Below are 25726 nucleotides of genomic sequence, written 5' to 3' on the forward strand. Positions count from 1 at the left end.
TGTAGTGAACATGGAACGAAAGCGGACAAACGTCGCCGACGCGGATTTTTGCAGATTTCGTGCCAGGAGCGGCACTGCATCATAGTCTCGTGCAAGTATCCTATGGCAAGTTGCGCTTTGAGCTTTAAATGTGGCTGTTGAGGCCCATTCACATGCTTGCATTTATTTACGACGGAGTTTTTGCAATCTCTTGCTACGAGAGAATATGCTGGCAGTGCCAATAGGGCGACCCTAGAACGGCATTTCACTAGAGTAAAGGTTTTGCGGCATTTCACTAGAGCGAAGGTTTCGCAGCATTTGCGAGATTAAATGTGCGCACTATTTGAAAAAAGGAAATGCCAGTGCTCCACAGCCCTCCAACACGATGTGCTTTCTCGCAAGAGATCCCAAAAGGTTTTGTGGCACTCACTCGTAAGCATTTGCAAGTGTCAACCAGCCTTTACTATATGGCAGACTTCCAGTAGGTTCCTGTAACATGGGAGCTGTTAGTTGGAGCTACCTATTGAGTGCTACGATAACGACGGGCGTCTGCTAAGAAACGCGTCTGCCAGTGCAAATGTTAATCTGCTTCAAGGTTATTGTGCCGGTACTGTGGCTAAATGTCTTGCTCACAGTTAGATGTGCACGAGCAGTGAAACATCTTGCTCAAAGGATTCCGTTGGCTGTCACAATGTCCATAAAAGTGGGCTCCACCCGTGCAAGCCGGAAAGTTTGCATTTGCATTCTAAGCCGTGTCGTTTTCCTAGAGCGTGAAAGTTTTGGGCAGAAGCACCCTACCCAAGAGTGATGTTCCATGCACACCCATCGTATGTTCCACTAAGGAATGATGAAAATATTAATGGGCAAACGGATCACGAGATTTTTGGGAAATTGCCACATGACGAAATGAAAATACTATTTTAAAAAAATTTCTAACTTGCCATCTTCCTTGTTCAATTCATTGGTTAAAGGGTCAGGGTAAAAGGTTTATGCATCTCTGATTAGGCACTGCTTTAATTTAAAAATGTTGTGTGTAACTGCTGAACCACAGATTTGCCAACAAATGTCATTAAAAAGTATTGCAGAGAAGTGCAAATGCAACAGGAATCTAAAATAAAACAGCTGTTAACGAAGTGTGTTAGAATGTTCAGAAGTGACCGAAAAAGTTTCCGAGGTGTATTGACATTAATCTGCAATTCTGTTGTTTGATGTCACCGTAACGAGACCTATAAGCCTCTGTGCAGTTCACATTTTAGAGTGCCAAGTGAATCCTTGGAATGCTTGCCTTTGGCATGTGCAAGACAGGTCATAAGCACAAAATGGTGGATGAAATTATTCCTGTGAACCTGTAAGAACCCTGGATATGTCTATGTATCATTTCTAAATTACCTTGAGGCACTCATATTGAAAAATAGCTACAATATTTTTTTAAAAGCTAGCCCTCCATTTCTGGGCAAGGAAAGTCGGCCAGTTTGTTAAAAGTAAACTCCTCGGAGGCTCGAGCCATCTTCGTTATCTGAAAAAAAAGCAGGCTTAACGAGACCCTCGTTTGTGGGAAAATAAGAATTTTATCTTCTTCTCGTGACACACACAACTGCATGTGCTTGAATCTTTCAATCAAACCTTTATTTTCTCCATGTTGTCGAGAGGAAGCCAAGGAACCAACCATACAAACAGCAAGTCATGTGAGCACAAAAAAGGGAGAAAGTCAGAAAAAAAACCATACCGAGCAAGGCAGCTTCACAACTTTGTGACAAACGGCAAAGGTAGTTTTCGGGTTGAAGTTGCACTGATCGCAATGCTAGATATTCGATCATTTGTTCGCCTAGGCTCAATCAGATACGTAGTAACCTTCAGTGTCTTTGACTTCGTGCACAGGGTGTCGCATCTGGAATAAGCGCAGTCGTTTGAAAATTCTCCATAAGGACAACTAGTCATGCACGTCCCAAAGAGCAGTCAGGAACAATGTATGGACAAAGGCCTCTCTCAGCATATCGAAAGATGCCTAAGCGTGTTCCATCTTGGAAGACGGGCAAGACACAACCACCACCTGAGTACATCCCTATGGAAAATTGCGGTGTGCGGAACGAAGAAAAACATTTATGCGGTCCAATGTGCCGACGCGATATACCGAAACGACTGGCCAGAAACAAGTGAAGATTGATTAAACCATAAATATGTCATCTGCTGAAGCTCGAAAACACTCCTAAAGCCGAGAGATACCACGAGAAAAATATGTATACGTGTGGACTTCATGTAACGGAAGACATTCGTGAGGCATTTTGCTTCCCGTGTTGGAGGCATTGTCAAAGAGGAAAAGAGGCAGGTCCCAATGAAACTCCAGCAACTGGGGTTCTTCTGTGGGGATGGGTCAGGTTGCCACAAAAACTGTGGTGTGTACGGACATTACCGATAAATAAGACTGCGCAGTCCCGGACTCTCTCACTGGCGTATGTAGTACTATACTGATGGTGCCTCCCCACATGGGAAATGAAATGTGTAATGAATTCTTTTCCGCTACGCAAAATCGGCAGATTCATTTTCCTTCCACTAAAGTGCGTGGTACAAAAAGCTGAGCCTCGAATGTCGTTAAATAATTTGAGTAAATTCTTAGTAATGCTATTTACATTGTGCCCGTTGCAGAGGCAAAAATAATTTGAAGCAATGCAGAAAATTGCTTGTTTGTACAGCATATCTCTGTGAGGGTAGAAAACAGAACCAAGCCATTCAGGGTGGAAATGGAAAGCTTTCTATGAAACAACCCCAGCAGTTATGAAGCAGACATGCAAGTACATCTAAGAAACATATTCAATCTGATGTGCAAACAATCATTAAATGTGCCTTTAGCAAGTTGGCTCAATGCATTAAACTTTCAAGAGCTCGTGGCAGCAAAACGGTGAATCAATCTCTCTATCCCAGCCCAAACATGAGAGTTGCCGACTCCTGATTTATTTGAGTACAAGTGAGTCTTAAAATTTCAGCACAAATTATTCGCCTCGAAATGCCCCTTCCGTGTAAAGCTACACTTGCCCTTCACCGTGCTTCGAGATTCCTCCCCCACAGGTCTTCCTGTTCTGCGACGGACCATGGGCCTAAAAGTTGCGTCTTTGAAGGTGCTTCGGTGTTGCTCTCTTTCTGTATTGAACTTCCAGAAACAATGCTTGATCTTTGCATGCTGTTAGGGCAGTCGAAATGCACCCAGCAAAAGTGAAGCTAGGTCCACCGAGCTATCACTTTTTTCCAATTTCCTCGCTGTAGGATGTTTTGCCCTCTGCTGGAAGAGGCAGGAACCATGAGCAGAACCCTCGCAGCCTGGGCACTGCTTTGTGCCAAAAGAAAGAGAGCTAGAGGTAGCGCCCCAATCGACGGAGGTTGGGAGCGGCGATGAACGATTGGTGTGGTAACATTTGCCACATGCTTCACTGCGGTGTTGCAAACACAGTTACAGTGAGACAAGTCGGAGGTTCCCATCTTCTTGTTCCGGGGGCTACTTTGGACGATTATTGATTGCAGATTTATTTTTTTATGAAACCTGCCGTTGTCCAGCGAGAAAAATCAAACCTGCACTGTCGCAGATTGCAGGTTTGTGCACTGCGACAGTGCAGTGTAGAAAACTACGACAGCAGATGACTGGCAATATCGCCTGCAGTTAATTTTCGCGGTGTAGCGGAGCCTCGCTTTGTTGTCGGCATGAAAACTGCTCACCGCTGTTATTTTTTAATTTCCAACGTAAAATCGCCTGGCTCATGCCATGCAGCTCTAAAACTGCCATTTATTGTGCTGTGCACGAAGGATGTTCAACAGAGCTAGGACTCCCAACATGCAGCAACAGGACTTTGGCTGACCCACCAATAGGTTGCAACACGCTCAATCGACGCGACAATGATCGTTTTTGCGGTGGACGTGCTGAGACCAGACGAAAAAACCGGCGCATTGATTTTTCGTTGTCCTTGTAGCCACGATGCAGGTGCCGCGCGGTAGTGTTTTCAGACAGCACTTTGGACTTGCTTGGCCGGAACGCTGCGGCTGGGTTTCTGCAGGACCCACCAACACGGAGCACTGGACACGATCGCAGGGCTGCAATTCTAGCCTCCAGGTGGCGCTGGTCAGAGGCCAAAGGAGTCGAGGTACCAGGGAGGCAGGATTTGGAAGTCTCCCGGCTTTGGGAGTCTCGTGCAGACCACGTCGCGAGAGGAGGGCAGGAAGCGGAACAGGTGCACCACTCTGCAAAGGACACACAGAGTGAAAGTTGAACCGGTCGTGTCGAGGAACAACGGGGGGTTACTTCGGGCACCCCCACGTGCACCTTGGTTAGGGTGATCTCCTCTGACTGTATGCTCCCAACGCACATTTTTAATTTTTTGTACTGGTGCGCGTGAAAGAGCACCGCCCACCACAAGCTACTTCCTGGCACTTTCTGCGCCACGGCAACGTTTGACTACCGGCAAGGTTCTCCCCAGACCTTTCTAAGATGTGGACATTTGTCAAGATATAAAAATTCAATAGCGCAAAGGTTAGACAAAGGACAGGGGAGAGAACATGTACACAAGACAACCGCTAACTTTATATCATGCATATCCAACTATCCCACCTCAATATCTTAGGACATCTGTCAATTTCCAGGCTGTTGTGGGGGAGGAGGAGGAGGAGAATGATGCAACTTTTGGTGTTCTCGGCACTTTCTCTGCCGCACAGCAGCGATTTTGTTTGTGAGGGTTATGCAGTTCTGTTGTGTAATGCTACACAAGTCTGCCAAACATGACAATTGGGGGCGTCGTGCATTTTCGAAATCGGCATTGCCTTGTCCAGCGGAAGCAGAATATAGGGGCAGGCTGGACATAGCAGATGGCCAGTCGGCCAGACTAGTGGGCGGCAAAACCACTGTCGCCCACTGTGGGGAAAACCCTGGTTACCGGCTAATTTGTTTCAAATTTTTTCTGCAGGTACGTGCCATCGCCACCAGGAAACTTCATGAATTTAAAAGTAGCGCTAAAGACGAGGACAAGTAGAAGACACAGACACGGACAGGCGCTGACTCGCAACTGATATTTAATGAAGAATAAAAATATGATAAAGCAGACGTGCAAGGACATATACGAAATGAAAAAGAAGACTAACCAAAGCGAAAGAAAGCAACAATTGTTTTTGACTTCAAAATTAAGAAATAAGAAAAAAGTACGGTAAAAATTAAAAAAAATTCACAAAAAAAATTCAAATGAAAGCCTACTCCAATTAAATGAAAGAAAAAAAAAAAGAAAGAGGAAGAAGAGGACTCTGAAAATTAATCTAGTTAAACAAAGTTCTCACACAAAATATTGGAAGTAGTGCAATTCCTTCGCCGATAAGGCTACCGACGGTGCACTGATGCATGTATCCCCTTAGCTGCTATGACTTGTGCCTCATAAATTTCTCTTGTTCTTTGATCACTGAACTTCCTTAGGATTTTTGTTCGATGGAATAGAGGAGTACACTTGCAATCTCGTACATATAGAGCAAGATGTCCCGCCGGTGAAAACTTAAGAGACAGTGCATGCTCTTGCAATCTCATGTTGACACACCGGCCCAGTCTGACCCACGTACACCTTCCCACACGAGAATAAAATCTCATATACTACGCCTCTAAGGCAGTTCACAAACTTATTGACATGCTTGACATCGCATTTGTCCTGTTTGTCGTGTTGGGAATTGATTTTCGGGCACAGCCTTTTCAACTTGTCAGGTGCAGAAAGCACCATCCTGACATCAAACGTGTTGGCTACCTTGGCTCCTCTTCTCTTTGTTTCGGTCTTGTATTTTTTCATGCATTAATATATTTTCTGCCACATCCGTCAAGATGGACTCGGGGTATCCCGAGCTTTGCAGTCGCTGGATTTGGTTGGTGAAGCTCTCTCCGGCTGAATGGTGACACGACTTGTTTAACGCCGCTCTTAAGCAATTGGTCACGATTCCTCTTTTGGTGAGTTGCATGCATGAAATGCACGAAAAAATACAAGACCGAAACAAAGAGAAGAGGAGCCGACCAGCCATAGTGCTGTACATTCATTCCATATCACATAACTTGAAAAAGGTAGCCAACAGGTTTGATGTCAGGGTGGTGCTTTCTGCACCTGACAAGTTGAAAAGGCTGTGGCCGAAAATCAATTCCCAACACGACAAACAGGACAAATGTGATGTCAAGCATGTCAATAAGTTTGTGAACTGCCTTAGAGGCGTAGTATACGAGATTTTATTCTCGTGTGGGAAGGTGTACGTGGGTCAGACTGGGCCGGTGTGTCAACATGAGATTGCGAGAGCATGCACTGTCTCTTAAGTCTTCACCGGCGGGACATCTTGCTCTATATGTACGAGATTGCAAGTGTACTCCTCTATTCCATCGAACAAAAATCCTAAGGAAGTTCAGTGATCAAAGAACAAGAGAAATTTATGAGGCACAAGTCACAGCAGCTAAGGGGATACATGCGTCAGTGCACCGTCGGTAGCCTTATCGGCGAAGGAATTGCACTACTTACAATATTCTGTGTGAGAACTTTGTTTAACTAGATTAATTTTCAGAGTCCTCTTCTTCCTCTTTCTTTCATTTAATTGGAGTAGGTTTTCATTTGAATTTTTTTAGTGAAATTTTTTTAATTTTTACCATACTTTTTTCTTATTTCTTCATTTTGAAGTCAAAAATAATTGTTGCTTTCTTTCGTTTTGGTTAGTCTTCTTTTTCATTTCGTATATGTCCTTGCACTTCTGCTTTATCTTCCTTTTATTCTTCACTGAATATCAGTTGCGAGTCAGCGCCTGTCCGTGTCTGTGTCTTCTACTTGTCCTCGTCTTTAGCGCTACTTTTAAATTCGTAATATATAACCAACTAGCCCTTCACATGATCCTTGTACAGGAAACTTCAAAGAGTGGCCTCTCTTAAAGAGAGGGACATAGAGTCACCCTAGCAGTTACTCTGTACTGAAATGGGGGAATAACCCCCCCAACCCTTCCCATCGACACTTGCCATGGCCACCTGCAAAGAGCATGACGCAGTTCACAAAGTGTCCCATATGAATCAGCATAGAAGCTATTGCAACGTTCACAACCTTTGTACTGCTACTATGGCTCAGTGAAGCACAGAAGAGCAGAGAGCAGAGGTAAGGAAGCGGAGCTTATGAGTTCTCAAAACCAATCAGATTGCCAAGAAAGACTGATAGAGTATTATGAAGGTATTCTACAGAATGGACTGGGCTTAATGTATGGCAAAAACCTTAATCAGAATGCAACCATCCGCGTTTCGAAGGAGCTCCCATGCATTGCTCGGCAGTGATTGCACAAACAGGCCTATTGGAACTGGCAAAAGTGGTAATTTAACTCCTGATATCCCAATCTACATCACAGACTCTGAACTCTGCGACATGTCGAGCGTCGGCACATTAATGTGCTCGGCCACCAAACTCTACTAATAACATGGAGCGAAAGCTCACTCCGCGGAACCCAGAAATCCTGGGTTCAATCCCCACACCTGCCCGTCTCAATCTGGATGAGCATCGTACTGGCATGCAGTCGTCTGTCACTACTGCGTGGTACACATTGAAGACCCAGGCTAGTGGTCGTACTGCACTGGCTAAATTGCTCACCTACAGCTAAGAGACAAGTCGCCCGTTGAGGCAGACTAACTTCTGGCTGCATAAACATACACACAACACAATTACTACAAAACTCTATGTTCAGCTAATATAACTTAGTTGCCCGTTCAGATGATCCATTTTTGCACCACATAAAGCAATGAAGATGTGCAAACCTAAGGACCTAAGGAGCATTCATCCCCCACTTTTACACGATTATATCTCAAAATTTTGAGTGGGCGCTTGCTCGGGATTTTGCAGCATACAGTTCTTGTCATTATGAACAAATTACTATTCAAAGCTGGGGGAAAAATTTCTCAGCAATTATATATGCACACAGTGTACAAAGCCTAGGTAACAAACCATTCTATCAATGTACCTACAGTCTCTGAAAACGAACAGCTTAAAAAATTTGGAATCCTCAAATATTGTTGCAGCAACCGCACCGCGAACTCCTCAACAAGAGTGATTAATTTCTCGCATCTCATTTTGCTCCTGTTGAACGCCAAATAATCATTGGCACGCAGGATGTAACACACAAAAAAAAAGAAAGTGTTCTTTTTTTTTGTTCTTGCAGCTGCTTTTTGAAGCAAACTGGTAGGTGGCAACAACACCCATCGGGCAGGACACCGAAACTGCGACCGGTGCCTCACTCACTTGGGGTCGTCCTCCGTGACACACTTCTTGATAAAGGACAGCATCCGATTGCAGAAGTTCATGCAGACGGCTCCTGACCACAGTCCCTGGAGAAAATGCACGAGCAAGTGCTGCACACACCAGTTGCACACACCGAACTGTAGTAATGATGTTGGGCAATGTCTAGATAAGAAAGTCATAGTGCTGAGGTTTTTATGTCATCTATACTCTGTTTCACGACAACTTGGCGGACTGTGGAGGCTTCAGTGCCCACGACCCATGAAGAGCGTTGGAGTGAGGCATGTGACGCTACGTAACGGGAGCGTTTGTGTTGACCGTCGGGTGTTCTCGTGGCTCCGACGCAACTGGGTCGCGGGGGCCACAGCTTCCATGGTTCGCCGAGTTATTGTGAAACGAAGTATAGCAGAGGGGGGCCACCGACTGAACACGAGAACAGAGCCAATTCCTCATACAGCACTTGTGACCAATTTGAGCTCCCACGCCGGGCTCTCATAGGTGACACGGAAACTCCAGCATTATGGCTTCGCTATCTAGGAGACATTGGGACTGGACGGGAGCAAGGCAGGAGGAGGGAGAAGAGTAGGCAAGCTAGAATAGCTATCTCTATTTAGCTCCAAGTTCAGCTACTGAAATTAGTAAACAAACTGTTATCTAGGAGACATTGGTACTGGACGGGAACAAGGCAGGGTGGAGAAGAGTGGGCAAGCTAATTATAGCTATCTCTACTTAACTTTAAGTTGTAAGGATGGGCGAATATTCGGTTATTACGAATAGCCAATCGGATTCTGTTCTATTCGGCATTCGCTTCGAATCAAAGTTAAGTATTCGACAATATCAAATTATTCAACAAATAGAATTATTCGACCTTTCTAGATACAGCCAAACCTGACTATATTGTCACGGGTGGTGACCAAAAACAATAAATAAACAAGAAGAAATAAACGTTTAATCTGGCAAACTTGTGCCAAAAATAGTACAAAAGGTAATAACAGAGCGTCGCGGGCGTCGATGTCGGCGTGACAGCAGAGTCGAATGCTGGGGCGAGACTGAATGCAGATCGCCACGCGGAGCCCCTTATGTACATGTGTGGGCTTCTGGAATAATCGGCGTAGAAGGTTCGGTGTGTAGAACATTCCGAACTCGAACAAGCAACATGGTTCTCGAATTTACCAGAACATTACTTTACAAAGTCAACAAAAATGTGCCTTCACGGCCAGGAATCGAACCCTGGCTTTCAGCGTGGAAAGCAAGCGCGATAACCGTTAGGCCACGCGCGCGCTGCCTACTTGGCCAGCTACCGCGCGGCATTACTCCCCCCTTTAAAAAGTGCATCGTCCCGATGCAACCCAAAAACGAAACAAAACAAATAAAAAGAATGGTAAACTAAAGAGTCATTTGGAACACATAAGGTCCACAGTCCTATCGAGCGTAGTACGGCTTCAGTCGCACGACGTCGTGGACGACTTCTGGTCGTGGAGGGCGGCGTGACGAAGTCCGTGTTCCGTCGGGCATCACCTCGTAGTTCAGATCCCCGAGTCGACAAAACACTTTGTAGGGTCCAAAGTAGCGCTTCAGGAGTTTCTCGCTGAGATCACAGCGGCGGATCGGTGTCCACACCCACACCCTCTCTCCGGGCTGGAAGTGGATGTCCCGACGACGAAGGTTGTAGCGGCCAGTGTCGACACGTTGTTGAGCCTTAATCCAGAGTCTGGCGAGCTGACGGACTTCTTCTGCCCTTTGGGCAACCACCTGGGTGTCGTCGCTTGCGTCGACTGCCGGTTCGTGGGGTAACATAGCGTCCAGCAGTCGTTACCTTGCACCCATGCACCAGTTGAAAGGGTGTCACTCTGGTGGTCTCTTGTACGGCCGTGTTATAGGCAAATGAGACGTACGGCAACACCTCGTCCCATGTCTTGTGCTCCACGTCGACGTACATGGAGATCATGTCGGCGATGGTCTTGTTGAGTCTCTCCGTTAGCCCGTTGGTCTGTGGGTGGTACGCCGTGGTGCGACGATGGCTGGTGTGGCTGAGACGAAGGACTTCCTGCGTCAGCTGGGCCATGAATGATGATCCACGGCCTGAGATCAGTACTTCGGGAGCGCCGTGCCGGAGGACGATGGACTCGATGAAAAACTTCCAGACTTCAACAGCCGTTCCTGATGGAAGGGCTTTTGTCTCGGTGTACCGCGCGAGATAATCGGTTGTGACGATGATCCATCGGTTTCCTTGCGTCAACGGTGGGAAAGGTCCGAGTAAATCCATACCGATTTGCTGGAATGGGGCAGATGGTGGCGCAATAGGCTGAAGAAGTCCTGCCGGTCTCGTCGGTGGCTTCTTCCGTCGTTGACACTCGTGGCAAGATCGGGTGTAGTGGTGCACTGTCCTCGCAAGCTTGGGCCAGTAGTACTTTTCACGTATCCTGGCAAGAGTCCTGCTGTAACCAAGGTGTCCCGCCGCCGGGTCATCGTGGCAGGCTTGAAACATTTCTTCTTGAAGACTGGAAGGGACCACTAACAGTCACGCCGTGCTGTTGTCGCTGAAGTTCTTGTAGAGCACACCTTGTCGGATAGAGAAGATTGGCAGTGTTTGTACAAAACCGCGCGGAACGGCGCTTCCTTGTCCCTCTAGGTGCTCGATAAGTGCTCGCAGCTCAGGGTCGTCTCGCTGGAGTGCTGCCATGTCGCTGACATCCAGAGCGCCGAGGAAATACTCATCGTCGTCCTCTTTGGTGCAGGAAGGACCGGCCTCGACTGGGGCCCTCGACAGGCAGTCGGCATCATTGTGCTTCCGGCCGGACTTGTACACCACGGTCCATATTGAACTCCTGCAGTCGTAGGCTCCACCGAACGAGGCGTCCGGAGGGGTCCTTCAGATTCGCCAGCCAGCAGAGCGAGTGGTGGTCTGTGACCACGCGAAAAGGACTTCCATACAAATATGAGCGAAACTTTGTTATTGCCCAGACGACAACGAGGCACTCCTTTTCAGTCGTTGAATAGTTCCTCTCCGCGTTAGACAGCGTCCGACTTGCGTATCCGATAACTCACTCTGCACCGTCCTGCACTTGGACTAGTACCGCACCCAGTCCGGTGTTACTGGCGTTGGTGTGGATCTCTGTTTCAGCAAACTGGTCGCAATGGCCAAGAATCGGGGGCGTCTGGAGTCTTCGTTTGAGCTCGTCAAATGACCTTTGGTGTTCTTCTGTCCACTCGAACTTTACAGCGTCCTTCGTGAGGTGTGTCGGCGGTGCGGATAGTTTGGCGAAGTCTCGAACAAAGCGCCTGTAATAGGTACAGAGTCCGAGAAATCTTCTTACTGCCTTTTTGTCAAACGGCGACGCAAATGCAGCTACGGCGCGGGTTTTCTCGGGGTCAGGTAGAACACCTTTGTTGTACACGACGGGGCCGAGGAACTTTAGTTCCCCATAGGCGAACCGAAACTTTGTTGGCTTGAGTGACAGGCCGGCGGTCTTGATGGCTTGAATCACGGCTCTAAGTCGTCTGAAGTGTTCGTCGAAATCTCGTGAGAATACCACGACATCGTCCAGGTAGACGAGGCAGCTCTGCCATTTCAGACCTGCCAGCACAGTGTCCATGACGCGCTGGAAGGCGGGTGGTGCTGTACAAAGTCCGAACGGCATCACTTTGAATTCGTACAGTCCGTCGGGAGTGACGAAGGCAGTTTTCTCCCGGTCACGTTCGTCGGCTTCAATCTGCAAGTAACCACTCTTCAGGTCCATCGACGAAAAGTATCGGGAGTGGCGCAGTCGGTCTAACGTATCGTCGATGCGGGGGAGCGGATAGACATCCTTCTTCATCACAGCGTTCAGTCGACGATAGTCCACGCAGAACCGCAGGGTCCCATCCTTCTTTACAAGGACGACTGGGGACGCCTATGGACTTCTTGAGGGTTGAATGATGTCGTCGTCGAGCATCTCCTGAACTTGATCTTGAATCACTTTCCTTTCCTTTAAGGAGACTCTATACGGCGACTGGTGGACAGGGAGTGCGTGGTCGTCAGTAATAATGCGATATTTCGCCATTTTTGGCAAACTTTCGATGTCGTGGCAAAACAGTCACTGTATTCGGTGAGGAGGTCAACCAGTTGCCGGCGCTTCGGAGCTGGGAGCTCGGGGTCGATGTTGAGCGGCGGCGGCGTCGTGCTCTTCTGCTGTGGCGACAAGGTTTCCTCGGAGATTGCGGTGACCATGGCTGGCGCCTGAAGCCCCTCGATGTGGCCCACGGTGGTACCCTTCGTTAGGTGCTGCGGCTCCTCTCGAAAGTTCGTCACAAGAACAGTTGTACGTCTTTCTTGGAGATCCTTCACGCCTCTTGTGACACCAATTCCTTTTTCGAGGAGCAGTTGGACGCTGCCTTCCAGAAGAGCTTCACCGTGCATGGCTGCGTCGGTTATAATGGTGACGAAAACACTCGACCGCGGCGGTAGGTTCACATGGTCGGCGATAACTCGGATCGCGGTTGACGTCGTGTTGATCTCCACTGGCGGCACAACGGGCTTTCGAAGCGTCAACTGGTTTGCCGCGAGGTCGATGACGGCGCCATACTCGCAGAGAAAGTCCATTCCGAGGATAACGTCCCTTGAACAGTCTTGCAGAACGACGAACTTCACAGGGCACGTCTCACCGTGGATCTCGACGCGAGCAGTGCACCTCCCGACTGGTGTGATGAGGTGCCCTTCGGCGGTTCGTATCTGAGGTCCATCCCACGGAGTCGTGACTTTTCGAAGGCGGCGGGAGAGCCTCCCACTCAAGACTGAGTAGTCTGCTCCGGCGTCCACGAGTGCCGATGCATCGTGGCCGTCGATGATGACGTTTAGGTTGTTGGACACCGTTTCAGGAGCGTCGTTTCGGTCTCCGGTAGCGTTCGAGTGGAGGCCCTCCGACGTTTCTGGAGGATCTTGGCGTCGGTCGTTTTCGGCAACTCCACTTCCAGGGGTTGCCGTGCCTAGTTTCCCTGGCGTGGAGCGAGGGGCGACAGGCTTTCACGTCGGGGTCGGTGCATCGGCGAAGCTGGACGTCGTGGTGAAGGCGACCGGAACTCTCGGCGGGACGCAGGCTCGGGGGTTGAGGTCGTGGCAGATACTCGTCGATCTCCCGCGGGCGTTCACCATACTGGGGACGCGGGTCGTTTGGGTGGAATCCGCGCAGCCCGAGTCGTCGGTATGGGCATCGGCGATACACATGGTCAGCTTCCCCGCAGTGGTAGCACAGCGGGCGTCGGTCGGCCGTCCTCCAGACGTCTGTCTTCCTCGCCGCAGGTTGCTCTGGGTGAATGTGCTGACGTCCATCGTTGTTGCGTGGGAGTACGCCTGCGTTGGTGGGTCTCGTCGTGGCACCACGGGGTAATGTTGAGGCGTTGGCGGCGGTCGCCGGGCCACTGCGGCGTAGGTCAGCGCCGGCTCATCGGCTGCGGCCACGGTGACAGGGGCTTCCGGAATGAACGCTCGCTGACCCTCGTCCCGAACAACCGCAGCAATGGAAATTGAGGCCGGGCGCTCAGCGATCGGCAGAAGCTTCTTAAGCTCCTCCCGGACGACCTTGCGAATGAGCTCTCGGATGCCCGGGATGCCGTGGGCAAGGTCGCAGGGGGACTGCTGAACTGCGCTGACGCTGGGTAGCCTCTGGTAGTGGCTGGCTCGGGCCTGTAGAGCACGCTCGATGTTCGTCACCTCCGTGACAAACCCTTGAACGGTCGTCGGGGGGTTGCGTACAAGTCCACCAAAGATGTCGTCCTTCACGCCACGCATCAAAATGCGCAGTTTCTTTCCCTCGGTGGCCTGAGGGTCGGTGCGGGAGCTCAGGTGAAGTACGTCTTCCACAAAGCTCGTGATGCTTTCATTGGGGCCCTGGGTCCTCGATTGTAGCAGGTCTTCGGCTCTCTCCCTTCGGTGTTGATTGGCGAATGTTCGGGTGAGCTCGTTCTTGCAAAGGTCCCACGAGGTCAACGAAGCTTTATGGTTTTCGAACCAGCACCTTGCAGTTCCTTCAAGCGAAAAATAGAGGTTTTGCAGGCGCTGTTCGTCACTCCACCCGTTGTGGCGAGCCATGCGTTCGTACTAATTGATCCAATCTTCGACGTCCTCGTAGATCTCGCCGAGGAAGGGAGCAGGTGTCCGCGGAGCGACAGGCAGGACGACGACGGCAGGAGCGGCGGGGGTCTGCGACTGGTTGGCCATCGGCGTCCTCTTTGGCTTGGGCTTGTCCAGCAGCAAACCGTACTCAGGATCCTCTCCCTTGGTGCGGCGGCTGGTCCGAGTTTCAGGTTCCGCGCTGAGAGGTCTTCTCACCGAGCCCGGAATCGGACTTGCACTGCGGGCCCTGGGAGGGGAACGCTGCACGGGCATGCAGTACCCAGCACCTCCACCAAAATGTCACGGGTGGTGACCAAAAACAAGAAATAAACAAGAAATAAACGTTTAATGTGGCGAACTTGTGCCAAAAATAAAAGGGTACAAAAGGTAATAACAGAGCGTCGCGAGCGTCGAAGTTGGCGTGACAGCAGAGTCGAACGCTGGGGCGAGACTGAATGCAGATCGCCACGCGGAGCCCCTTATGTACATGTGTGGGCTTCTGGAATAATCGGCGTAGAAGGTTCGGTGTGTAGAACATTCCAACCTCGAACAAGCAACATGGTTCTCGAATTTACCAGCACATTACTTTACAGAGTCAACAAAAATGTGCCTCCGCGGCCAGGAATCGAACCCTGGCTTTCAGCGTGGAAAGCAAGCGCGATAACCGTTAGGCCACGCGCGCGCTGCCTACTTGGTCAGCTGCACGCGCAGCAATATCGAAGCCGTTTACGTCTAATGATTCCTTAAATCAAACAATTTTCGTGCACAGCAATTTTACAGTAATAATATATAGCAAAAACTATGGTTATATTGAACAAACATTGCAGCCACTACCGATATATCGAACTGCCAAGAGCGCCGTTTTGCTCTGCAAGCTGGCTTTCCCCAACGTGAGCGGTCGCATTGGGGGAAAGCCAGCTTGCAGAGCACGCTAGCTCTTTTTCTTTTTTTTTCCCCGGGCGGTTGCGTTGACTGTTTGGAAGAAAAAAAAAAAAAATCTTTTGCGGAGGGAGCGGAGAGGGTGTTCCGTGCTCCCTCTCCCCGCTCCGTCCGCAAAAGAGAATAGCGAGTTTTAGTAGACCAGGTTTCCCCCTCCGCTAAGCCCCTCCGCTACCCGGAACTCTACAGCCAGGGCCATCGGCGCGCAGGCGCAGTGGCGGTTTCTACGTAGCGAAGGGCTAGCGGAGGGGGAAACACGGTCTACTAAAACTCCCTAATATTATTTTTTCTTTTAAAAAGTTAACGCGGCCGCCCGAAAAAAAAAATGGACGCATCTCCACGTGATGAATGATGTTGATTGGGGCGAAGCTCTGGTGGTGCTGATAATAATTTTATTGTTCATAGGTAGTGCTGATGGTGCTGTTTTGTTTTATTGCTCATAGGTAGTGCTGAGTTCCGGGTTGAGTTTCGACTTCATTATTACTGCTTTATGGTCGGTAAAATGCAGAGACAGTGGTTCTTCTAGCGGATCAGCTTGGATCCGCTAGAAGCCGGGGGAATGCATCTCCACCGCTTAAGTCAACGGTCCATGTCAGAAAGAGAATGTGTGGTATGGATTGTGGTTATATATGCAGTTGAGCATTTGACCGCAGCGCCCTCTCGGCTATAAACGTTGAGACAATGCATGCAAAGTTTAACGCGATTATATACGCATTTGACTGCAGCGCCCTCTCCTGTATAGACGTTGAGCGGCTACATGCAACATTGGAGCGTAGCGTAGTGGTTAAGACGTCTGCCTCGTAAGCAAGTGGTACTGAGTTCGAACCCCTGTGCGGGCGTAAGTTTCTTTTTTAAAAGTGGGCCGATCCCGGGCGTATATTTCTTTTCTTAAAAGTGGGCCGATCCCGGAGGCAGTGCGATCGATGTGAACACGGACGCTGGACAAGGTTAGACCCTAAGGAGCTTCGCCCCTAAAAAAGCCATCTTGCTTTGCAAGCTGGCTTCCCCCAATGCATACACCTCATTTAGGGGAAGCCAACTTGCAGAGCAAAACCGCGCTTTGCAGGGGAAGTGCTCCTGCTCGGACGTGCTACGTGCTCTCGGCATAGTTCGGCGCTAATGTGCAAATATTGAAGGCAGCGGCCTCAGCATTTTGGAGTCCGTCAATAGCGTAGGAAAATATCATTATCGCGGATGCAATGAAGAAAAAGCAGCAGAAGATGCAAGACTACTTCACTGTGTAATACTTCAGCAGAAAGCGTATTTTTGAGAGTCGAATTCATTAAGACTTTTATATCGATTTTCCCGCTATATCAAACTGGTAGACGTTTTTTTGCTAGTTCGATATAAACAGGTTTGGCTTACTCTGGCTTGGATTTCCGGCCAGGTGGCGCAAGCTTCCGACTATTTCGACCATTTCGTGCTCCCGAACTCAATACACTTGAAATTAACAATTACAGTACTTCTAATACCAAATAAGTGCAAATACAAAACTATAGTTTAAACAGATCTTGCGGTATTTGTTGCTTGTACTATTCAAACTATTTGATTCGAAATTATTCGTCCAAAATCACTATTCGCTTCGAAATCGACTCGGACCCAAAATCCTCTATTCGCCCATGCCTACCAAGTTGAACTACTGAAACCAGATACAATGTCATATGACCTGAACAAAAATTCAGTTCCCCCGCTAGATTTAGCGGGAAAATCGGTGTCGCGTGACTTACACGTATAAATTCAGTTTACCCACTAAATTTAGCGGAAAAATCGACACGTGACCGGCCGCAGCCCGTCCGTCGTTTGCCATACTCTGTGGACATGGGCCGACCCCACGAGGAGAGTTCACGGAGAGGAGTTGATGTGGTGGAGAGCCCAACAGCCGGAAGCCCAACATCCGACTGCGTGACAATCCTGACAATCCGGCCCTTGCGACGTAACTTGTTGCCGCTTTGGCACCGCTTTCGATGCACGGACAGAATGGGACGCTAAACGCACCAGTCGGAGAACGTTCCGGGCACCGTACCATCGAAGGGTGGATGGATGTGTGCTAACGGCTGTACCCTTTACGATGGGCGGTAGCTTGCGCCACCTAACCGAGTTGTCGCCAGACTCAAAGCCGCGGCTGCTAGACTGTTGGCTCCGGTCTCCTCGACTGTAGTCGCTTCCCGGCTCGACGCGTTCCAGGGCTTTTCCGAGGCCCTGCCATAAAAAGCTCTCCCCCGCTGGCGAACGGCCGGAGTGCCCACCTTGGCCCGGTGTGGCATCTCGCGCACGCTCAGCTCCTCGATGGTGCCCACTTTGCCGTCGTCGTCCCTGAAGCCGCACAGCACCCTGGGGATGCCCACCAGAAAGGACTGGGCCCACCACTTGAGCAGCTTGAACCTGCCGGAAATGTCCGCCAAGTCGCCACTATACACTTTACGGAATAAAGTAAGTGAAAAACGACAGAGGAGGTCTTTACGGCTTTGGCTTAAAAGGCTCCGCGTTGAAACCGGTGGGTGTTCGCTGCCATTTTTAGCTGACAAACTAATTTACGATTCGGTGCAAATTCATCTACTTAGCACCCTTTAGGTCAACGACGAAATGGCTGCCATACAAAATTAAATAAGGGTGAGTGTTCTCAATGTCTTGTATGGTAAACAATGTAAAAAACCTTTCTCCTTGCCGCCGGCGCAGAGGCCGTCACTTCCCGCTTGTCTGCCGGCGTATGTCTGTCGATGCAAAGAGGGTCACGTTACGGTACCGGGCCGGCATTTCTCGCTGGCCTGGCACTGCGCGCTCTGAGGTGCACCCCTTGCTGTACACTGACGCAACGTCCTCGGTTAAGAGAGGGGCGGTGGATACGGGGTTTGGGGGCTACAAGAGGAGAAAGCAAGAGGGAGCCACGGAGTCCCCAGGTCTTGTTTGCAGTGTGCTCGTAGCAGAGAAACAGTGAAAGTTTTTGTCGTTTCTTTTCAAGTGCTAGGCCTTATCAAATGATGCGAGATCTCACTTCTCAGGTGTGCGTGATTAATCCATTTCGCACTCTAGTTTTATTAAAGCCGATGTTCCATTCAGTTGCAAGGAACTTGCTTGAAGCGACTCAATTCTCTTTTGTTGAAAAAGTGTAGCGTGGTCTCATGAGTATTGCTTACAACAAATGGTTTATGATGAGCGCATTCATTTCGATCAGAAACCCCTTTCAAACCTGTTTGGTCTGGTACCCTTTAATTTAAATTGAGGCTAATGTAAGATTTTTTTTTTGTATAAAGCAATGCCACAACAAATATTTTCTTCTCTGTAACATTCCATTTTGTGTTGAATGGAAGTGTATGAGCCTTTGTTTTGTTAACACAGCAGGTTGAGCGAGTTGGTTGCTCATATTAACGCACACTACAGCGCACTACTGCAAAAGTACACTCACCCCTTACACACGAGAAAGAAAAGAAAAATCAAACAGCATGGTTTGTCTGAACCGTGCTGTTAACAATAAACTGTTAACGAAGAAATCCCTTTCCCACTGTTGTACACTTCGATAATGTAATAAAACTTCCTTTCACAAGATTTTTTTAAAATTTATTTCTGCACCTGCAAATGTTTCGAAGCTTAAATTTATGTGGTGGCAAATTTATTAATGCAGAATGCATTTGTTGCCTGAACTAGCAAGTTTCCACGAGACATTACACTTAAGGTCACCACCTTTCTTCAAAAAAAGAATTGGCAGTGCCCCAAAAAGGGGCACAGTTTTGGGTATAAAAATGTTTTTTTTTTTATATATTCCATGAATTAACATAAAATAACATGAATTAAAGTCATTTTTAAAAAGTTGATAATGTCCCGTCCGCTCGTGTTTTCACACAAGTGTGTTAGAGCAAGACAAGCAAACTATAATACAGCAATTAGACATGAGGAAGATACATAGAAAGGGGGGACGGACAACGAAGACTTCCTCATGTCTAATTACCGTTACCAACACGCTCGTTTTGTTCTTAATTCTATAATACAGCATATAGGTACAATCGGCATCAAACCCGTCTAGAGCGCGGGAGCGGTGCGCTCCGGACTGTGCGTGTGACACCTGTCGGCGGACGCTGGGCCCGTATGGCACCTGCCATCAAATTGCAAATGATGTCTGTGGTTTGAGTTGCTCCCTTTCTTAAACCTAAGCTGTTTAGTGTCGGGCCAGGTGGCTTCACCCGGGTTGGAGATGTATTCCAGGCAACATACCCCAGGGCCGGCTTGCTAGTGCATGCGGGTATCCCTACCGGCAACTAAAATCCCTGCGAGAGAGATTTTCTTGTCCCACAACTGGCTTTGTGAGCATGAGGTACCTATGAAAAGACACCACACCAACTACTTTCTGCTATGTCGTCGAAGCTAGCGTAGTTTTTACGGAGCTTCGGCTCGGCACTCCCAAGAGATCATGTGGCTTCGTCTTGCGTCTAATTTGCATGAGCTCTCGTGCGAACGAGATGCTAGACAAAATGACAGCATCGGAGCACTATGGAAGCTACGCCAGCTTGGACAATGCGACACAAACCGAGACGGGCAAATGACTACCGTAAGTAAGTCCGTGCTCACTTCGATTATTCGAGTACACTCTAGCACACGGAAAGAGGGTGAACGGGTTTGCAATGTAAGTGAAATGAACTGCATTCGTGTACTTTAGGAGCAGCACGTAGAGTTATTTCTACAAAAGATCGAGTTAAGCGAGAATTAAAGGAAACAGTGGGCTTTGCCGAACGGGATCGGCTGCAACGCTAGGTACTTTCTGCCTTCAAGTTGGTCGTGTGGCACGAAAATCCCTCATACCCTAGGGGTGAAACAGCCGCATTCACTAGCAGACCGCCCCGGGGGAAGGAAGGCAAGGAGCACGGCACCTGCAGAAGCTTTGGTACTGGCGCTCGCTGAGGCAGTCCCTGGAGGTCTTGAGCTCCACGTAGGCCGAGGTGGAGCCCGGCCGGTGGGCGGACGGGGTGGCCCGGGGGTCGCGGCAGTCCACCTCGGCCCCCAGCACCAGGGAGTGCGCCTCCAGGCGGCAGCGGGCCACCACGCAGAACTCTTCACGCTCGTTCACCTGGGCGTTCGTGTCGGGTGGCACCCCGGGCTGGCCTGCACCGGGCGTCGCCCCGACCCCGGCAGTTTGATACATCAGCCCCACGTTCTACGAAAAACGTGCTTTTCATGTAGGCCCGTCAAAATATTAGGCGCTGGAGAAAATCAGATATATGCGTTGAGTCTTCATTTCAAACTCTTTTCGTATGGGTTCTGCCCATTGAAAAGCGCAGCAAAATAGCCGAAGCATGCACTTGATCTCGCAACACCACCTTGTCCTTCCGATGACCATAGCGGACGGACTTTATTAAATGGAATGAGACGGTGGGGTGGCGAGATTGAGTGCAATCTTGGGCTTTTTCGCCGTTTTTTTCGAAAAAAAATTTAGAAATAAAGGTTCTACGCAGATGACAAATTTTCTCGAGCACGTGATATTTTTATGAGACTCGCACGAAAAGTGTGCTTTCATCTCGCAATCTGAACAGAGTTTCTTGTACCGCCGCATGGGGCTAAGCTACGGACATGCCCACACGTCTCGTAGGCCGACCTACGGTCGACTCCTTGGTGGAGACGCTGAACGGATGCCAAAATCCCATTCACACGTACAGCACAGAATTAACTTGGAACCACAGACACATCGCCTGCTTTGCCCTACATCGCATGATCCGACCTTCTCCAGTTTACATGTACGATGCGGCACTAATCGTTCGGCGCCGAATTTCAGCTCCGACACTAGCACCAATACTGCCCTGCCTCGGCACTGCAGTGCACCTGCAACTCCCCCAAAAATGCTTGAATGCAGAACGTGTTACAGGGACGGTTTTGGCCTTCGGAGTGTGGTGGAGTCACTAGGGTCAGTAGCACTTGAGGCGGTGGGTTGCCCATCGCAACACTTCCCTCCCCCCCAACCCCATTTCACTGCCCAGCTGCACCTTCCCGGGCGCTGCACCCGTCCCTGCGCACCCCCCCCTTGTGATGCCGCTGTCGGAGTGTGACATTGTTTTATGGCAAAGTGTTAAACGAGCAAACTACTAAATTGGCGGGGAAGTATTTTTTAAAAATTCAGCAGAGTGTTTAGAGTGTGAGCAAAAAAATTTGGGAGTTTTACGTGCCAAACCAACGATGGGCATCTGGCACGCCCCAGCGGAGGACTGAGGATTAATTTCGACCACCTGGGGATCTTTTGACGTGCAACCGAAAGCTCGGTTACACGGCGTCTTCTCCGCAATAAGCCTCCGTCAGATTGCGGGCACCTCGGCCGGGATAGAGAGTGTGAGCACGTTGGTGGAATTACACATTACAGGAAGGGTAAACACATCTTTTGCGTGTCGCGTCATGTCACGGTGTCGCATCACGGCGTCGTATGTTGGCAGACGGTGGTCACTTAACACTAACCACGTGACCATGTTGTGCAACGCTGGAAGGTCACGTGGTGTCACGCGACATGGCATGACCCGTGTCTGTACCATGCCGTGGCGACTCGAAGGGCAAGGTCGGCGCGACGGTTCCCCCCCCCCCCCCCAGTCGGCATGCCCTCACCGGTGACCATGTACTGCTCGAACTTGCGCCCCCAGAAGGTCATGCGGTCCTGGCGGGGAGTCTGGGCGGCGTTGCGTGCTTTCTCCGCCTCGGTGGGGAAGGCGTACAGGTAGGTGGTGCCCCGGAACAGCGTGGCCGCCACCAGCCAGTCCTCCTTGGCCTCGTACGGGGTGCACGCCAGCTTCGTCAGCAGGCCCCGGTAGCACACAAAGTCTGTGTGCAGGCTGCGAACGGTTCACGAGCCTCCGTCACCTCTATGAGTTCTCCGACTGAGGGAACGACCTTTTGGCAGGTGGCTATAACACTGCATTATGGCAGGTATTTGCTCTGCTCGAAGCGACACTTCGCGAAAAGGAAAATCGCCATTCGACAACCATTGCTACATCCAAAGCTGCGATTCGCGGCAGGTGTTGTGTAGGGTTAACTGTGCCGTGGTGGGCTAAACAACAAACAAGCAGATCACAAGTCATCAGAAATCAGAAAATATGAATATTGGCCGATTGCTGCGCCGAGAGGCACAGGTGAAGCCGCCGGTCGACATCGGCCAACAGGAAGCACTCGGTTAGAGCCGGTGTTTCAAAGCGACCAACTTCCAACAGATTGCCGTGCACTGTTCTCGTTGCTAGCCAGTAATGGCAGTAACTCGCAAGTCTGTCATTGAAAGGGAAGGACATCGTCTTAATTTCGCAATATGCACGCATTCAAAATTGGGGCGTACTTTAAAAAACTTCTATCATAACACTCCGCATCTTTTTTTTTTTTTGAATTTAAGGGACACTTCTTGAATTAAAAATTGTACATAGTAAAACAGGTTGCAGTGCGTATACCGCATGTATGTGAACAATACTTACGCGTGTTGTTTTGCACACTCAATTTGCTGACATTTAGTCCAAGCATGTCCTCTCATTGCCACTATGAAGGTTCTCGAGGATAGATGTCTTTGGAGAGCTACCTTTTTGCACGCTCGCTCGCAGTAAAGTTATCGTTGGGGTTGGAAAAGACACCGGGCGTCGAAAATCCTCTCTCTGAGCGCAGCTGGGGACTTTGATGGTGAGGCAGCGGCCACTACGACAACTTGAGGGAATTACTCATTTACATTAGTTCATAAAGACCCACGGATGATGCACGCCTGCCACTGACGCTAGGGAGATCTTCTGTCAAACCCCTCCTCCTCCTCCTCCTCCTCCTCCTCCTCCTCCTCCTCCTCCCCCTCCCCCTCCCCCTTCCACAGCAGGGTCCAACTTCCATTCCATGTGCGGCGAGACAGAGGCGCCAGCAGGGACACTTGTGCCTGACTTGCGCTTCCCCACTGGCTGCCCCTTTCTCTTTGGAGAGGGGGTTTCTTGGTAGTGCTGGATAGCAGCACAACATAAACAAATATTAAAGGGCCACGGAAGCGAAACTTTAGTGCCTATTTCTTCGTTTGGACGTGGTCTCCTTAATGACAGCAGCTCACAAGTACCTGTCTTCCGTCCGTAAATGCAACAAAAGCAATTTTAAGACGAATAAAAATATTTTTCAACACCACCTGGTAGTTGGGGGGCCAAGCTTCGTTGGAATGTTTCATGTCACGAGCCCATCAGGAGCAGCGCCACGGCACCGGCGTGTCTGATGAAGGTGCGCAGGAACGAGCAGCACTTGGAACACTTTTCGGTTCTACTACACAATACCTCGAGTATTCCCACTTGGCGGGATTGTGATGCGTTTTGATAAAGGCTAAACCGCATGTAAGAGATTTAATGAGCGACGAGACAAGCTACGGCAACAGCGACGAGAATCAGCAACGAGCGACGGAGATTTCTCACTGTCACTCGTCGCATCGCTTGGTTTTTGGATTTCTAGAAAACATCGCTCATCGCCTTGGTTGCTTTCTCCCGTCGCTTTCATGCGGTTTGCCTCATCGCGCAACTGACCGAGCGACAGCACATCGGGTCGCTGTCACTAGTCTCATCGCTCGCCAATTTGCCTCCACGCGGTTTATACTTAAACCTGGCTAGTGACGACGATCATAATTGCAGTACCCTTGGCCGCTTATAGGCCCACAACGTTGGAAGTGTGACGTCACGGAAAAATATCTCGAGATGCGTCGCGCCGCCTCAATGACTGCTTGTGAAATGCTCGCCAGAATTCGTCGGTTAGAACGAAAACTATAGCCATCCGCTCAAAATAAAAGTGTGTGATTATTTTTTTTACGGATATCATGGATTATATTTTACCCGTTTCGAACTGTTCCAGGATATTTCGAGTTTCGATTCTGTACCCCTTTAAAAGACAGCGAGTGCGAGGAGCTGAGCTGCAAGAACATTGCACGACACACGTCAAGAACGGCGGTTAGAAATGCGCCTCCGCATTATTCCATACGCATGCCAAGCGCATTGAAGCTCACGGCCTACAATACCTACGGCAATGTCGGATGGCAGGTTCGCACTGAAGCGCGGCACCATGTGAATACTCCCTATACTCCGTTTCATCTCACGATGAACCACAGCGGATGCTACGAGCCATCTCGGCCAATCCTGCACTGAGGACATGTCACATGTCTATGCCCTCCCTCTTCCTTATTTGGACACTATTACTGATACGCTGGCCCCGAAGTATAAAAACATTTTCGCAAAGCACTCTTTTAAATTAATCTGCTTCTTCTCCTGCAGAGCGTTTGGCACATGCCAATGATAGGGGCACAATGTCAGTACTGTGGTATCAGATCATATTGGTTAGGATGGTACAGTGTTACAGCTATCCACCAAAAGACTGCCTCCATTCTCATGGGAGGCTATATGCACTGATATACGAGCAAGGCAAGAACACCAAAAGACACCTTAAAACAAGTTCTGACATACTTCATCAAGCTGCCCCTCAAAGGCCAACTAAAAACATCGGTGTTGGCCAAACATGCTTTTCTGTTCTGGAAGCCCCCCATGTATGAATCGAGCAAGCAGTGTTTACGTGGGATGGGTTCTGCCACATTGCGAACAGCTTTTTGGGAGACCACAGTTCACAAATCACCGTTTCAAGGGATGTACGTGGGCTTTCGTCAGTATCGGCTCCGCTCAGTTACCTTGTCAAAGCCTTCTTGGGGTTGGACACGTAGACTATGAGATAGATCAAACATGGTTTAGGAATGAGCCAAGCCAATTTCGAGTCAAGCCTACGGGAAACGATAAGGCTGTCAAGCTCGTTCGCGGAATGTTTAGCGAACAATCGCTAAAGCGGCGTTCGCTGGAGGTGCAGCCGATCGTTACCGTAGCGCGGGTCGAGCGCGGGAAGTAGGCGTGGTACCTACCTGGCGGAGTCGTGCGGCTGCGCTGGCTGCGCGGCACTGTTGACGGCGAACTTGGCCTTGTTGGCCATGATCCACCTGAGTAGGTTGTCGAGCTTCTCGCGGCTGTCCTCCTCCTCCTTGCGGATGGCCTGCTCGTAGCCGCGGTTCAGGTCCCACATGAGACGGTGCCGATGGCTGGGCATGTGGAGGTACTTGAGCTGATCGCTGCCTTCCCTATACTCGCGCTCGGAGCCCACCAGGGAGAACTGACCGATCTCCCGCGGTTCCCGGAAACTAGGAAACTTCTCGGTTTCGTCGATGATGCCATTGATGTTTAAGGAAGCCACGAAGTCTCCACCGGCGGAGAGAGCGCAATCGGGTAAATTCGATTTCGCAGCGTCTGCATGAACAGCCATTTTGACGCTTGGATTGATGAGTGGATGGACGGTAGTAGCTAAATATATCCTTCGTATTGGGCGGCAGCTGGCGCCACCCTCAATTTTACTTTATTTTTTTAAATGAAAAAATTGGAAAGATTAGATAATTAGATCAAATGAAAACAATAATTTGATAGCTCCAAGGCTGCACTAATTTTTGGTTTTCCTCTGGGAAGATAAAACACATAAAACA

The 25726-nt window shown here is 49.5% G+C and overlaps 1 protein-coding gene across 1 annotated transcript; it reads right to left on the reverse strand.

Annotated features, from left to right (window-relative positions):
• Positions 1 to 1583: 1583 nt before the first annotated feature.
• Positions 1584 to 25681, reverse strand: LOC115329307 (decapping and exoribonuclease protein). Its single transcript, XM_029990871.4, has 6 exons — positions 25118 to 25681; positions 21835 to 22058; positions 20121 to 20352; positions 17508 to 17643; positions 8235 to 8320; positions 1584 to 4203 (listed from the first exon to the last, which is right to left on the reverse strand). The coding sequence occupies exons 1-6, from the start codon at positions 25510 to 25512 to the stop codon at positions 4086 to 4088; spliced, it is 1191 nt and encodes a 396-aa protein (XP_029846731.1). The 5' UTR covers positions 25513 to 25681; the 3' UTR covers positions 1584 to 4085.
• Between the last annotated feature and the right edge of the window lie 45 nt (positions 25682 to 25726).

Source organism: Ixodes scapularis, unplaced genomic scaffold (assembly GCF_016920785.2).
Source record: "Ixodes scapularis isolate PalLabHiFi unplaced genomic scaffold, ASM1692078v2 PGA_scaffold2__306_contigs__length_199485367, whole genome shotgun sequence".
Classification (NCBI taxonomy): domain Eukaryota; kingdom Metazoa; phylum Arthropoda; class Arachnida; order Ixodida; family Ixodidae; genus Ixodes; species Ixodes scapularis.

Excerpts from the sequence above, each read along its gene's own strand:
- LOC115329307 (XM_029990871.4), bottom strand. The coding sequence starts at position 25,512 with ATGGCTGTTCATGCAGACGCTGCGAAATCGAATTTACCCGATTGCGCT. Across the intron at positions 20,353-21,834 it reads CGAGCAGTACATGGTCACCG|GCCAGCCCGGGGTGCCACCC; the intron begins GTGAGGGCATGC and ends CGCCCGGTGCAG. Across the intron at positions 17,644-20,120 it reads CAGTACCAAAGCTTCTGCAG|GTTCAAGCTGCTCAAGTGGT; the intron begins GTGCCGTGCTCC and ends CATTTCCGGCAG.